The 16,730-nt window shown below is 44.0% G+C and overlaps 1 protein-coding gene across 1 annotated transcript in view; it reads left to right on the plus strand.

The window, feature by feature from the left end:
* Positions 1-16,033, plus strand: part of LOC103608910 (scm-like with four MBT domains protein 2) — a 17,548-nt gene extending 1,515 nt beyond the window's left edge. The window contains exons 2-3 of the mRNA XM_008593298.1: positions 13,157-13,251; positions 15,707-16,033. Of these exons, the coding sequence (XP_008591520.1) occupies positions 13,157-13,251; positions 15,707-16,033 (422 nt within the window). The remainder of the gene's footprint in view (positions 1-13,156; positions 13,252-15,706) is intronic.
* Positions 16,034-16,730: the final 697 nt, after the last annotated feature.

The following is a 16,730-nucleotide window of genomic DNA, read 5'->3' on the forward strand; positions in this document are numbered from 1 at the left end:
AAATTAAGTAAGGGCAATTAAGCTCTCCGGATCATAGATATTTGCTATGGTGAATTCATGGTAAAAATGTTGCTCATTAACTCTTGGGACACTTGACCATCATCTAAAGGGGTTTCGTGGTTTATCTTCATATTTTGATGAGGCCAGTCAGTGAGAGAATTACAGATTGTTTTGTATTGCATTTATTAGATTAAATCCCTCAAATTATACCTTTATCTGGAAGAAATCTGGGAAACTCTAAAATAAATGAGTGCCTATTAACATCTTGAAAAGTATTAGTACCTGTTTCAGAATTAGCTCAGTGTCTCCCTTTCAGTTTTTCTGTAGATAAAGTAGGAGGGAGAAACCTTTTGCAAGTAGAGCTGAATCACTGTCCTCTGGTGGAAATAGGGAAATTCTTTTCTGAGAGGGTGTAGTCCCGTAGGCTCAAGGTTCATCCTAATTATTCTACTTTTATTGAAGTACAGACATGCTTTTTTAAATAAACAAATCTGTCTTACATTTGCTGAGTGACGTATTTTTTCCACGTCTGGGGCTCCCGAGCTCCTGTCATATCTTGCAGGCATATTATCTCTGCACACACTGGAAGTCTGTTACTGTGTCATTTTCAATGGTATGTTTTCAAAACTTTTTAAAAGCCAACTGTGTATTGGCTTTTCATTTTCATGCAGCTGCAATATATCTCTCTCACTTCAGTAGATTCTGAAACTCATTAATGATAATCTGGTGTCAAGAAGATTATTTGTAGTGACATTTCCTTGAGGATGATTTCATTTGTGGGAAGTCTGAGAGCGAGAATCATTATACATTGGCTGGGGGATTTTAGTGCATTGAATTACGTCCCCCCCAAAACTCCTTGAAGCTTGAATTGTGTCCCCCAAATTTTATGCGTTAGAAACTTAGCCTCCACTGTGACTGTTAAGAGGGTGGGAAATCCTATTATGGTAACTGAAAGAGAGGATTGGATTGTAGGACTGTTTAGTAGTGAATGGATTAAAAATGGTGGCCAGGGGCGTGGTTCTGAGGGCGTTAAAAGGAGAGAGAGTAGAGTCTGTCTCTGCTCTCTCGCTTCCACCATCTTGTAGTATGAGACCCCTGGTCACTGTTACCACCATTAGATGGACTTTGGACTTCCCATCCTCAGGAACTGTAAGCAATAAATTTCATTTTTCTTTATAAATTACTCAGTCTCAGGTATTTTGTTATAAGCAACAGAAATGGACTAATACAGGGATTCCATGCCGAAAGCCTGTCATGTTCTCACTTTATTATTAGTTCCTTGCTCTTGTATGGTGGATGGTCCAAATCATACAGGATGTTCAGATCTTTAATAGAAATGCTATTTTTTTTTTCCTTTTTGTCTTTTTTCGTGACCGGCAACGGACCGCAACCCTCAGTGTCGCTCCCGTACCAGACCGGGACCGGCAACGGGATCGCAACCCTCGGCGCTGCGCCCGCACCTCGCTCAGCCAGTGAGCGGGAACCGGTCTGTATGTGGGATCCGAACCCTCGGCAGGAGCGCTGCTGCGCTCCCAAGCGGCGCACTGTAGTAGTGCGCCACTGGGCCGGCCCTAGAAATGCTATTTTTAAATAGCTTTACATTATCTTTGTATTTTTCAGATATTGGCCTGGACCTTTTTTCCCCCGCCCTATGACTAATCTGGCCTTTCCTCTTAGAATTTTCATATGTACTTGTGTGGTGGTGAGACTTTTAGATTGCGCTATGATGAAAGACTCTTTCATAGGGGAAATAAATTTAAAGTAGAGTCTAAAAACTTTGTAGAGTACAGAGGCTGACTTTATTCTAGAAACTCAAATCTAGTTTTGAATGTTTAAACTATTAATAGCAGTCAAGTATGATTCTTCAAGTAGTTTATTTTTTATCAACCTGTTAATAACATAAGACATTTTCGGTTCTGGAACCTTGTAGAGATATTTGGTTCAGGGAACAGCTGGGACGTGCTTAGGGCTGAATACAATCTTAGTGTGGGGAGGTCTTTTCACGGTAAGAGCTTTCAGAGGAGATTTACGTATCAGATGCACAGAGAAGGCAAATGACCATTCCACAGCTGGTTCTAAATTGATTTGCAAATGAGGGGCAATAGGCATATGAGCCTGAGTTCAAACTCTGTGTCAGACACTCAAAATTGTAAGTCACGCATTACCTCACTTAATCCTTCAGCAACTCTGTGAAGTAGCTGCTTTTATCATTGTATAGCTATGTGACTATGCCACTTGTCGGGTTAGGGCCATTGCTATGCCAACTGTATGGCTAGGCAATTCATAACTAAAGCCAAATGTTTCATTATTTTGGTTACGCTAAGTTTTTCATTTGTATTGTATTCATCAGACCCTTCAAACCCATTGTACAGACTGGGTCATCAGACCCCTCACATGCCAGGCTGGATCACTAGAAGTCTCACACGCAGGTCAACGCTAAGTAGTTGGGAAAGATCCCGGGAGCCATTAGCAGATGACATGAGCTCAGTCCTCAGCAGCAGCAGTAGCAGCAGAAGCAGCAGCAGTGGTGGCCTCTCTGGGCATCCTGGGGGCACTGGCAGCAAAAGCTTGCAACAGTCACCTCCAGTAGCCATAGCAACCTCCCTGTGGCACCCCTGGTGGCATCCTGGGTGCAAGGGGCCCCATGGATCAGAGCCACTCGTCCTTTATACTTAAGTCATAACCCAGGACACTTGGGTGCACATACACAATTATATTAGTCAATAGCTAAGGAACACCTGGGTGTACGTGCATATTTACATCAAATGCTTGGCAAGATTCTGAACATCTGAGCGGCTCTGACCATTTTCCTGTATTTTCCCAACAATCGTCCCCATTTTATAGATGAGGAAACTGGATGACAAGACGAAGTCACTCTGGTGTTGTGTTGGAAGCAGGGTTTAATCTCAGGCATCCTGAGGTGCTGGAACTGGTGCTCTGAAACATGGGGGGGGGACCTGCTCCTTCAGTGCAGGGACACGTCACCAGGAAATCTCACACACGCACATACTTTATGGGAAACAACTCAGATCCTTTCTTATTCTTTCCTCCACTTTTCTCTGGTCCCCTTTCCCCATGTGTTATGTGACACTTTACTGTATCTCCCTAACAAGTTACTACTCATTAAGTGATGACGGCTTTTCTCTGAGAAAACTACGGGGTCAAAGAAGAAAATATAGCCTGGTTGCTCCGGGTATTCTCTTGTGGTGGTCGGTTCTGCTGCTGTGAGTCCTTGTAGTGAGGATCCCTCCAAAAAGAAAACTTCAACTGAAAACAGTAGACTTTGGGCCGGCCCCTGGTTCACTCAGGAGAATGTGGTGTTGATAACACCAAGGCCACGGGTTCGGATCCCATATAGGGATGGCCGGTTTGCTCACTGGGTGAGTGTGGTGCTGACAACACCAAGTCAAGGGTTAAGATCCCCTTACCGGTCATAAACAAAAAAAAAAAACCAAAAAAAAAAAGAAAGAAAACAGTAGACTTTGGGCCGGCCCCTGGTTCACTCAGGAGAATGTGGTGTTGATAACACCAAGGCCACGGGTTCGGATCCCATATAGGGATGGCCGGTTTGCTCACTGGGTGAGTGTGGTGCTGACAACACCAAGTCAAGGGTTAAGATCCCCTTACCGGTCATAAACAAAAAAAAAAAACCAAAAAAAAAAAGAAAGAAAACAGTAGACTTTGAGTCTCACTATGAGTTTTTTTTTTTTTTTTTGGGGGGGGGTCTCATTTTCAAAGGAAAGCTCAAATCATAGTTGGGATCAATAACTGACACCCAAGTCTTCTAAATGGAATAGGCACAATGTAAAATTCCTCCTCCTCCCAGGAACACAGACTAGGTGACTGACTGGAATAAGCACAGGCAGGTGCAATAGACCAGGAACCACAGGCTCCCCAGCACGTGGAAGGAACAGCGTCGCACGGAGAAGGGAGTGCATCAAAATTCGATGGCTGGAATTTCCAGGCATCTTCAGTTGCTGAGATAGAAGCAAGCAGAACAATATGCTGACACTGTGATAAACAGACTCCTTGACGTTACTTTCATAGGCCTGTTGGATGTAATTTCCTGATGAAGTCTAGCTAAGGTGGTGGTGTACGTTTCGACTGGGCATGCCTCTGTGTAGAAAGAGGTTGAAAATGTAGGCTTGATTCTTTTTTTGGTGTTAGGAATATATTAACTGGAGAACCACAGGCTCTTCTATTTGGGAAGGAAAGGAATCAACATTTTTCTTAGAGAAATTCAGATCTTCCTCTTTATGCTGGGAACTAATTCTGTGTGACTCAACACTATTACTTTTTTCTAACCCTCTTTTGAATAGCTGCTGCTTCCCCTGGCTAGGTGATTTTTAAGTATTTTTTCTTTTCTTCTTCCTACAGAATTTTCTGGCTGTCTGGGTAATCAGGATAGGACTATGTGTTACGATACCTGTCCCTGCCCATGGCCTGCAGCTAGCTGCGGGCTCAGATCTAGGGTCAGCAGTTGGCCATAGTTCTTTTCTGAGTTGTTTACACTGTTGCCTCTGTTTAATATTGTCACAATTGAACTATTTCCGAAGCCTTATGATAGTATGAAATGACTGTCAGTATTTAAAATGAGTCATTTAATGTCTTCCTTTCTCTTTCCACATTTTAAAACATATCTAGCATGTAAGAAAGTGTGCTGACTCTGTTAATTCTTGGTTCCTTTATTGGGTAGTGGTTTTGGGCTTTATTATTCAGCCTTGCGAAGTTAACCTCCTTTCAGCTTGTAAAATTGTACAAACCCAAGATTTTATTACTTAAAAAATAAAAAAGATGTATGAGCTATTTGTTTATGTTTCACTCTGAAGTCATGTGAAATTAACTTTTAGTAAAGTATTCTTTTTAGGTTTATTATGAAATATTCTGGTCCCACAAATAGGTTTCTGTTTTCTAAAACTGGATGGCTGCTAATGAGCATTCCTGTTTTCTTTTAAACTGTGACATTTTCTTAGCAGCTTTTCATAGTTGGTGTTCATGACATCATGCGGAAATGCCTCCCGCTGGTTCATTTACAGTGGAGGGAGGTTGTCAGAGTTGCCTTGATAAAATGTTTATGGGCTTAAGAGGTTTATGAATCAGCTGTAAATATTTGCTCTGGGTTTATGAGACCTCTCCTCATAAACATTGTGTATGTTTATCTATTGCTCATTGAAATGTCTTTAGAGAATCAACTGCTGGGGGGCACACAGGCCTGTGGAAGGGTGGCATGTGGCAGATTTTAAAAGTCTGTGTTGTGAGGAACCCTAAATTTTGTATACGACTTTGTTAAAACAGCACGGTGAAAGTCCTCAGTGCTAGGCTTAAAGGTTTTTATTTGTTCAGTCCCATGCTAGGTGTGACTTGGGGTACTTCGTAAAGTGTTTTCTTTAGACTAGCAGAGAGTGGCAAAACTGTTCTTACCAACTCCCACCAGAGCACACAGTGGTCCCCTCTGACCTCATGGTTAACCTGAGTTAGTGAGTGCACCCCAAAGAATGCAGAACCTATTATATCGCCAGATGAGACTGAAAGTGTAGTTTGGAATGAATCAAAAATTGGTAGAAACAGAATTTTTGGTGAAACACTAATAGCATAGATTAGAATTGTATGGAGAACAAAGAGCTGCAGCAAATGGTTTCAAGGTCACAGCTGAGAAACTTGGGCTCTGGTCATCCCTGATTTGAGAGGAAGAATGATGGGACCTTCCTGGGTAATGGAGCTGAGGTTCATCAGGGCCGCTCAGCCCAGGTACTGGCTGTTCCTGACGGCTCAGCCTCGATTTGAGTGTTTCTCCTGAGGAGGAACTAATCTCTCAAGGAGAGAACCTGTTCCATCTTCAACAGCTGTCATTGTCAGACGACTTCCACCTGGGAGCCCTGCCTGGATCTGTTCCTTCCATAGGCCGGACTGAGTTTCAGGCTGACGTCTTCTGCCCTTTCTCTCTGTCCTCCTCACCAGTTCTGTCCTCTCCAGGGGTGGCTGCTGCTCCCACCTGGCCCCGTCTCCTGTGTCTTCCCTTGCCTGAATTCAGCTGTGGAATGTCCCAGCGTTCACCAGCACAGAGAGGCAGCTGAGTCAGTCCTATAAGCTCTCTTGGCTCCTGCAGGTGGAGAAGCACGTGGGGGTGGAGATGGGGAATCTGATGCATGACACAGGCAGGGAATCAGGTGGAAGGTGCTTCACATGAGCGCCAGCTGCAGAGTCTGGCAGCTTGCATTGATTCCTGACTCGGATCCTGCATGGCTGTGACTCTGGGTGACTCCCTAATCTTTCTGAGCTCCCGTGATCTCGTCTGTGTGTATCCATCTATCCGGGGATGCTGAAGGGCTAGGAGGTGACTCATGTAAAGCACTTCGTGGACAGCTGATCTGCCCACTCTTAGGACGCTGCAGGAGGGTTTGCAGTTGCTTTGCGGAGCTGCAAGTATCCCCACCAGCTCAAGCAGGTAGGGTGTGCTTCCAGCCAAGGCCAGACAGGTGGGTGGATCACTCCAGCAGGTTCGCTATTGTCAGACACTGTCTACACCAGGGCACTTCGGCAGATGACTAGGGCTGGATTGACGCCTCTGGCGAGTGGATGGGAAAGCAAGTTTGGTAACAGATGCCCAGTGCTGTTTGCGGGGAAGTAGCGCGGGCAGGGCATCTGTGCCACCCTGCGGAGTTTTCTGCAGTATGACTGCATTCTCTTTGGGGTTGCTTCACTGTCTTTGCAGCTCTAACCCTCCTGACATTGTCCCTCCTTAGCTGGGGCTGCAGGACCTTGACGTTTTTCGGGGAGCACGTTTCTGCTTGAAGGGCATAATGCCCTGGGTGGAGCAGAATGTTGGGAGAGATACAAAGGAAAGGCTTTCTTTTCAGATGGCTTTTTCTTTTTTTCTTGGGCGTTTAATTATAAGTCACCTTATTGGAGTAAAATTTGAGGAGGCAGTTCTGAGCCCCTTTGACTTAGAAGGCATCATTCAAGGCTACCACCTTTTTGTTTGGCGTCTTCTGACTTTACAAAAATTATCCTCTTCTAGCAGTTTCTGAGACTGTATGGAGTATTATGAGAATTACTTTTCCTTCCTAAATTAAAAAATATCTACTAGAAGAAAGTTAGTGATAGCATCCAAAATAAGGCTTGCTTTCTTAGGGCCTCGTGGCCCTGATTCCCCAGGCCCTCCTGATACGATATATACCACGTCCACGCTAATCACATGATTTGAAGCAATATTTTACTCGTGGCCAGGTAATAGGCTCTTGCTTGTAGAATATGGGTGGGTTGAACGTCTATTGAGCATTACTGCAAGAGAGGAGAACCTAAACTTTTGAAGCTCATATTTGCATATTTGGACAGCTCTTCCTGGTATGAGTTCTTTCCTTATGATAGCCTTGCAAATAAGCTAAAATAATGTTTGCAGTTTATTCTTTCCATTTGAAACCATGACATGACATTTATGCTATCTATACTAAAAATGTATTATTTGGTGCTTTTCAAATACACAAATTATATCTCATGAATGGCCATGTTTTGGGAATTGCTTGATTTCCTTCAGAGCCTGGGTGTGTGGGTCTGTGCATAAAATAGTCATGCTTTCAAGATCTGTGTCATGCCTTTGGTGGATTTCTTCTTGCTCCTTGTGATTGGAAAAGCACGCATTCTGTTGGCTTCTGGGGGTACATCTTGCCCTGAGTGCTCTGTCCTGGCAGGAGTTGGACTGGGTGGGCATTGGGGTATTGTCTGGCAGCTGGTCTCTTCCTGTCNAAAAAAGAAAGAAAACAGTAGACTTTGAGTCTCACTATGAGTGTTTTTTTTTTTTTTTTTGGGGGGGGGTCTCATTTTCAAAGGAAAGCTCAAATCATAGTTGGGATCAATAACTGACACCCAAGTCTTCTAAATGGAATAGGCACAATGTAAAATTCCTCCTCCTCCCAGGAACACAGACTAGGTGACTGACTGGAATAAGCACAGGCAGGTGCAATAGACCAGGAACCACAGGCTCCCCAGCACGTGGAAGGAACAGCGTCGCACGGAGAAGGGAGTGCATCAAAATTCGATGGCTGGAATTTCCAGGCATCTTCAGTTGCTGAGATAGAAGCAAGCAGAACAATATGCTGACACTGTGATAAACAGACTCCTTGACGTTACTTTCATAGGCCTGTTGGATGTAATTTCCTGATGAAGTCTAGCTAAGGTGGTGGTGTACGTTTCGACTGGGCATGCCTCTGTGTAGAAAGAGGTTGAAAATGTAGGCTTGATTCTTTTTTTGGTGTTAGGAATATATTAACTGGAGAACCACAGGCTCTTCTATTTGGGAAGGAAAGGAATCAACATTTTTCTTAGAGAAATTCAGATCTTCCTCTTTATGCTGGGAACTAATTCTGTGTGACTCAACACTATTACTTTTTTCTAACCCTCTTTTGAATAGCTGCTGCTTCCCCTGGCTAGGTGATTTTTAAGTATTTTTTCTTTTCTTCTTCCTACAGAATTTTCTGGCTGTCTGGGTAATCAGGATAGGACTATGTGTTACGATACCTGTCCCTGCCCATGGCCTGCAGCTAGCTGCGGGCTCAGATCTAGGGTCAGCAGTTGGCCATAGTTCTTTTCTGAGTTGTTTACACTGTTGCCTCTGTTTAATATTGTCACAATTGAACTATTTCCGAAGCCTTATGATAGTATGAAATGACTGTCAGTATTTAAAATGAGTCATTTAATGTCTTCCTTTCTCTTTCCACATTTTAAAACATATCTAGCATGTAAGAAAGTGTGCTGACTCTGTTAATTCTTGGTTCCTTTATTGGGTAGTGGTTTTGGGCTTTATTATTCAGCCTTGCGAAGTTAGCCTCCTTTCAGCTTGTAAAATTGTACAAACCCAAGATTTTATTACTTAAAAAATAAAAAAGATGTATGAGCTATTTGTTTATGTTTCACTCTGAAGTCATGTGAAATTAACTTTTAGTAAAGTATTCTTTTTAGGTTTATTATGAAATATTCTGGTCCCACAAATAGGTTTCTGTTTTCTAAAACTGGATGGCTGCTAATGAGCATTCCTGTTTTCTTTTAAACTGTGACATTTTCTTAGCAGCTTTTCATAGTTGGTGTTCATGACATCATGCGGAAATGCCTCCCGCTGGTTCATTTACAGTGGAGGGAGGTTGTCAGAGTTGCCTTGATAAAATGTTTATGGGCTTAAGAGGTTTATGAATCAGCTGTAAATATTTGCTCTGGGTTTATGAGACCTCTCCTCATAAACATTGTGTATGTTTATCTATTGCTCATTGAAATGTCTTTAGAGAATCAACTGCTGGGGGGCACACAGGCCTGTGGAAGGGTGGCATGTGGCAGATTTTAAAAGTCTGTGTTGTGAGGAACCCTAAATTTTGTATACGACTTTGTTAAAACAGCACGGTGAAAGTCCTCAGTGCTAGGCTTAAAGGTTTTTATTTGTTCAGTCCCATGCTAGGTGTGACTTGGGGTACTTCGTAAAGTGTTTTCTTTAGACTAGCAGAGAGTGGCAAAACTGTTCTTACCAACTCCCACCAGAGCACACAGTGGTCCCCTCTGACCTCATGGTTAACCTGAGTTAGTGAGTGCACCCCAAAGAATGCAGAACCTATTATATCGCCAGATGAGACTGAAAGTGTAGTTTGGAATGAATCAAAAATTGGTAGAAACAGAATTTTTGGTGAAACACTAATAGCATAGATTAGAATTGTATGGAGAACAAAGAGCTGCAGCAAATGGTTTCAAGGTCACAGCTGAGAAACTTGGGCTCTGGTCATCCCTGATTTGAGAGGAAGAATGATGGGACCTTCCTGGGTAATGGAGCTGAGGTTCATCAGGGCCGCTCAGCCCAGGTACTGGCTGTTCCTGACGGCTCAGCCTCGATTTGAGTGTTTCTCCTGAGGAGGAACTAATCTCTCAAGGAGAGAACCTGTTCCATCTTCAACAGCTGTCATTGTCAGACGACTTCCACCTGGGAGCCCTGCCTGGATCTGTTCCTTCCATAGGCCGGACTGAGTTTCAGGCTGACGTCTTCTGCCCTTTCTCTCTGTCCTCCTCACCAGTTCTGTCCTCTCCAGGGGTGGCTGCTGCTCCCACCTGGCCCCGTCTCCTGTGTCTTCCCTTGCCTGAATTCAGCTGTGGAATGTCCCAGCGTTCACCAGCACAGAGAGGCAGCTGAGTCAGTCCTATAAGCTCTCTTGGCTCCTGCAGGTGGAGAAGCACGTGGGGGTGGAGATGGGGAATCTGATGCATGACACAGGCAGGGAATCAGGTGGAAGGTGCTTCACATGAGCGCCAGCTGCAGAGTCTGGCAGCTTGCATTGATTCCTGACTCGGATCCTGCATGGCTGTGACTCTGGGTGACTCCCTAATCTTTCTGAGCTCCCGTGATCTCGTCTGTGTGTATCCATCTATCCGGGGATGCTGAAGGGCTAGGAGGTGACTCATGTAAAGCACTTCGTGGACAGCTGATCTGCCCACTCTTAGGACGCTGCAGGAGGGTTTGCAGTTGCTTTGCGGAGCTGCAAGTATCCCCACCAGCTCAGACTCATGTAAAGCACTTCGTGGACAGCTGATCTGCCCACTCTTAGGACGCTGCAGGAGGGTGTGCAGTTGCTTTGCGGAGCTGCAAGTATCCCCACCAGCTCGAGCAGGTAGGGTGTGCTTCCAGCCAAGGCCAGACAGGTGGGTGGATCACTCCAGCAGGTTCGCTATTGTCAGACACTGTCTACACCAGGGCACTTCGGCAGATGACTAGGGCTGGATTGACGCCTCTGGCGAGTGGATGGGAAAGCAAGTTTGGTAACAGATGCCCAGTGCTGTTTGCGGGGAAGTAGCGCGGGCAGGGCATCTGTGCCACCCTGCGGAGTTTTCTGCAGTATGACTGCTTTCTCTTTGGGGTTGCTTCACTGTCTTTGCAGCTCTAACCCTCCTGACATCCGGGGAAGTAGCGCGGGCAGGGCATCTGTGCCACCCTGCGGAGTTTTCTGCAGTATGACTGCATTCTCTTTGGGGTTGCTTCACTGTCTTTGCAGCTCTAACCCTCCTGACATTGTCCCTCCTTAGCTGGGGCTGCAGGACCTTGACGTTTTTCGGGGAGCACGTTTCTGCTTGAAGGGCATAATGCCCTGGGTGGAGCAGAATGTTGGGAGAGATACAAAGGAAAGGCTTTCTTTTCAGATGGCTTTTTCTTTTTTTCTTGGGCGTTTAATTATAAGTCACCTTATTGGAGTAAAATTTGAGGAGGCAGTTCTGAGCCCCTTTGACTTAGAAGGCATCATTCAAGGCTACCACCTTTTTGTTTGGCGTCTTCTGACTTTACAAAAATTATCCTCTTCTAGCAGTTTCTGAGACTGTATGGAGTATTATGAGAATTACTTTTCCTTCCTAAATTAAAAAATATCTACTAGAAGAAAGTTAGTGATAGCATCCAAAATAAGGCTTGCTTTCTTAGGGCCTCGTGGCCCTGATTCCCCAGGCCCTCCTGATACGATATATACCACGTCCACGCTAATCACATGATTTGAAGCAATATTTTACTCGTGGCCAGGTAATAGGCTCTTGCTTGTAGAATATGGGTGGGTTGAACGTCTATTGAGCATTACTGCAAGAGAGGAGAACCTAAACTTTTGAAGCTCATATTTGCATATTTGGACAGCTCTTCCTGGTATGAGTTCTTTCCTTATGATAGCCTTGCAAATAAGCTAAAATAATGTTTGCAGTTTATTCTTTCCATTTGAAACCATGACATGACATTTATGCTATCTATACTAAAAATGTATTATTTGGTGCTTTTCAAATACACAAATTATATCTCATGAATGGCCATGTTTTGGGAATTGCTTGATTTCCTTCAGAGCCTGGGTGTGTGGGTCTGTGCATAAAATAGTCATGCTTTCAAGATCTGTGTCATGCCTTTGGTGGATTTCTTCTTGCTCCTTGTGATTGGAAAAGCACGCATTCTGTTGGCTTCTGGGGGTACATCTTGCCCTGAGTGCTCTGTCCTGGCAGGAGTTGGACTGGGTGGGCATTGGGGTATTGTCTGGCAGCTGGTCTCTTCCTGTCGCTGACTTGCTGGTAGCCTCAGACATTTGAGCAATCCTTCTGGGCCTCAATTTTTTTTTTTTCTTCCTTAAAATGACTTATGGAGTCAGTGCTATCTGAAGACCCTTATGGCACTGTAAGGAAAGTGAAAGTAAATGGTGAGGATCCCTTGGTTGTTCAGAATCTTGCCAAGCATTTGATGTAAATATGTTAACTACACGTGTGCCCAAGTGTTCCTTGGTTATTGTCTGATGTAGATGTGTGTGGGCAATCAGGTGTTCCTGGGATGTCTGATTCACACCCAGGTGTTCCTGGGTTATCAGACTTATGTATAAAGGAGGAACGGCTGTAATCCACAGCCCCCTTTGCCTCCAGGGCGGGGGGCTGCTACTGCTACTGGAGGTTGCTACTGCAAGCTGTTGCTGCCAGGGCCCCCAGGATGCCCTGGGAGGCCACTGCTGCTGCTGAGGAAGCTGAGGGATGAACTCACGTCAGAATGAAGCAAGTCAACTCTGCCACTGGCTGCCAGGATCTTTGTCCAGTTACCTAGCTTGTGACCTGTACGTAAGGCGTCTGTGACCCATCTGGCACAGGAGGGGCCTGGTGACCCAACCTGGCACATGAGGGGTCTGTGACCCAGTCTGTATAATGGGTTTGAAGGGTCTGAGCTCTAGCTCAGTAGGCACTAATAATCAGGATGCTATTTCATAAGCTCTGGCTGCAGTAAGTAGCCAATGTACAGATAGTGCCGGTGCTCTGTGACTAGCACAGTGCTTAGTGTTCATTGTTTCCCACTACCTGGTCCTCCAACCTCCCCAAGGGCTGAGGTTGTCTGCTGTGGCTGTTATTTAAAACTAATGCACTACCATGCAGCAAAATAAGCGCTTGAAACAAGTCTCATTTCACTTACTCGGGGTGGACAAATTAGAACATTTCCAGGGTTTCCTGTCTTTTAGTCAATGTCTCTAAAATGGGCAATTTGAAGCCCTGTAAAGAATTTCAGCAGCCTCTTCCTAACCATTGAATTAGGTTGTCTGTTGCATTAGGATTGTTGATCTCAGGTGGAGGCCAGCACCTTTCCGTTCTTCACTCTGATACTGATGTTCTTCTGTTCTTTTGTTTTTGACAGATGAAGGCTCAAGCTTGGAGGAGATTGGCTTTAACTGGGGAGAGTATTTGGAAGAAACAGGTGCAAGTGCAGCCCCTCACACATCATTCAAACATGTACGTAAAACAGCTTGGCTCTCTGACCTGCATGTAGAGGGTGGGAGGGGAAGGGAATGTACAGGGAGAAGCCAAGGAACCAATTGGAAGAAAAGGAATGGTAAGAAAAGAGGGAGAAGAACCAGGATTTCTTAGGAATAAAGAGGAGACATGGAAGTTAGTTTGATTTCTCCAGAGAGCTGCAGGTAAGATGGACCCACAGGTGAGGTTGATTCAAATTAGTAAAAAGCCAGAAACTCGGCAAGCAGGTGTAATGTGTAATGTCTTCTTAGCAGGTGCAATGGCTATATACTTTTATTTTGAATTGATGTTTTGATTTTTGAAAGGACTCAAAAGTTCTACAACTGTTTGTGGGTAGATAAGTCAAATTAGAGGAGATAACTGTAACTATTTTGACAACATTTGGATCCAACCAAATAACCATTTTTACCAATAATATTTCTTTGAATAATGCATATAGCATGTCCACCAGAGGGCAAATCCCAGAAAATAAAAAACTCAAATTAGAGGAGATAACTGTAACTATTTTGACAACATTTGGATCCAACCAAATAACCATTCTTACCAATAATATTTCTTTGAATAATGCATATAGCATGTCCACCAGAGGGCAAATCCCAGAAAATAAAAAACTGAGTTTTTATCAGATTTTTGCTTAGGTATGAGATATCAGTAATATATCATTAGCAAAGAAAAAACCAAATTACTGGGACCCAAGTTCTTAGGTATTACTGTTGTTTTAATGGAAATGGAAATTTAACTCTGAGAAACACTTTTTCACTGGGCTACCCAGGGCAAAGATTCAGCCTGAGTATCATAAGCAAATTGGGACACTTTCTTTTTTTTTTTTTTTTTTTTCCTTTTTTTTGTCTTTTTCCGTGTCCGGCAACGGATCGCAACCCTCAGTGTCGCCCCCGTACCGGACCGGGACCGGCAACGGGATCAAATTGGGACACTTTGCCCCCGCGTAATAACTTCGTATAGCATACATTATACGAAGTTATACGATTTTTGGTATTAATCTTGGGCATAAATCTCATTTAGTTGTGATATGCTGACTTCTTCAACTGCTGATATTTGGATGCTTTAAGACTTTATTATATATGTGTGACCTTGTAAGGTAGATCATATTCCCACTTCTCATACTCGTCATGTTATAACTACTAGTTTATTATGAATGTGACTGTGGTTATTTAGTAAAACCAAGGGCTAAATATTATAAACACAGCATAATCAAAGCTTTCCTGGCATACTGCATGGATATGGTCCTGCAAAAGCCACTCTAACATTTACATCTAAAGATGCTGGGGAGAGGGCCGGCCCATGGCTCACTCGGGAGAGTGTGGTGCTTATAACACCAAGGCCACGGATTCGGATTCCTATATAGGGATGGCCGGTTCGCTCACCTGGGAGAGCGTGGTGCTGACAACACCAAGTCAAGGGTTAAGATTCCCTTACTAGTCATCTTTAAAAAAAAAAAAAAAAAAACTGGGGAGATTTGGTAGTTTCCTTAAGCAGTTTAGAAAGAGATATTGTTGGACACCTTTTCCCTCCTTTTCTGTACCAAGAAGTAATCAATTTCTCTCTGTATGGAGTCTTTCCCACACTCTCTGATTCAATCAATTCTCCCACCTCCCTTTCAGTCAAAGTGGTATCTTGGAGTCTGTCCTTCAGGATGCAGAAGTTCCCCAGGCCTCTGTCCAGGTTTAAAGGAAAAGTAGCATCAGATCCATGGACTGATAATTTATAATTCCATAAGCAACTGCTCATGGACAGCTTTTGGAGTATTATGATACATCAGGCTGGAAAACTTTTTTTTGGGTGGGGGGTGGCACTGGTAAATACCACTAGATTGTAACTCTTTTTTTTTTTTTCAAGTCCTGGTTCTATCCACTATTTATTTTTATTTATTTATATTTATTTTATTTTATTATATTTCTTTCTTTTTTTTTTATTTTGTCAATATACACTGTATATGATTATTATGGCCCGTCTCTTAAAAAAAAATCCATTCTCTAGGGCTGTGCTGTTCACGCAGTAGCCGCTAGGTGAAACTTGAGCACTTGAAAGTGTGTGTAGCCCAAATTGAGACGTGCTTCATGTGTAGAATACACACAAGTTTCTGAGGCTTCTTTCAAAAGGCACCATGTAGAATATCTCATTCATGTTTTTTATGTTAGTTACATGTTGAAGTGATAATTTGGATATATAGGGTGAAATGAAATTGCCAAAACTCATTTTATCTGTTTTACTTTTTTTAAAATGTGGCTTCTAGAAAATTTAACATGACATTTGTGGCTCCCCTTTTTTTTCTCTGGACAGTGCAGTATGGTTCTTGGGCCACAGAAATACTGTTTTTAAGTTTTTTTTTTTTTTTTTTTAAGGAGTTTGTGTCATCTGCTGGAAGTGTGTGTCTAGGATAATAATGGCTTTCCTATGTTTCCGATTCCTTAAGGTTGAAATCAGCATTCAGAGTAACTTCCAGCCGGGAATGAAGTTGGAAGTGGCAAACAAGAACAACCCAGACACGTACTGGGTGGCCACCATCATTACCACTTGCGGCCAGCTGCTGCTTCTGCGCTACTGTGGCTACGGGGAGGACCGCAGGGCCGACTTCTGGTGTGACGTGGTCATAGCGGACCTGCACCCTGTGGGGTGGTGCACGCAGAACAACAAGGTGTTGATGCCCCCAGATGGTGAGCCACATTACGGAGGCTTTGATTTCCAAGCCATCATCCTTCTTGATGCCCGTAGGCATGCAGGGGCAGAGAGAAGCTTGTAGAGAATCCCTCCCGGCTTTGGGGCAGAGGTCCCTCAGCTCTCTCAAGATTGCTTCTTGGCTTCAGTAGTGGGAGGGCACCGGGGTCGGGGCAGTGGGTGCATTTTCACATGTCAGAGCTGCCCCTGATGGTGGGGCCAGCTGTGGCCTTCAGGAGAGGAAAGCATCTGAGCCTTATCCTCAGATTGCTTTTGGAGGGTAGGAAGAAGACAGAGGGGTGCCAGGAATCGTGGTCTTGTTTTCTCTTTGGTGATTGATTATGTTGCTTTTCTTCTGCTTTAGAGGGTTGACATTTTGAGTAGTGCTATAGAACGTCTTAAACAGCCTTCTCTAATAAGTTCTAATCTGTCTTGTTGTGGGGAAACTGTCAGGGCATGAAGCATTTAGAAAACCAAACGGATGAGAAGTGACATCACTCTCAAGGGAAAGGGCAAAGCTCGTATAGAGAAGATCAGTTTTGTTGCTACAAAGCAGTGGTTCTCCACTGGGGCAGTTTCACCCCCAGGCGACATCTGGCAATGTCTGGATGCATTTTTGGTTGGGCGTTAGGGAGAGGGAGTTGCTACTGACATCTAGCGGGTAGAGGCCGGGATGCTGTTAAACCTCCTCCTACAGTGCACAGGACAGCCCCACAACTAAGAATGATCAGGCTCAAGCTGCTAATAGTGCTGAGGTCATGAGGTCCTGCTGTAAAAGAATG

Source organism: Galeopterus variegatus, unplaced genomic scaffold, assembly GCF_000696425.1.
Source record: "Galeopterus variegatus unplaced genomic scaffold, G_variegatus-3.0.2 Scaffold8971, whole genome shotgun sequence".
NCBI lineage: Eukaryota > Metazoa > Chordata > Mammalia > Dermoptera > Cynocephalidae > Galeopterus > Galeopterus variegatus.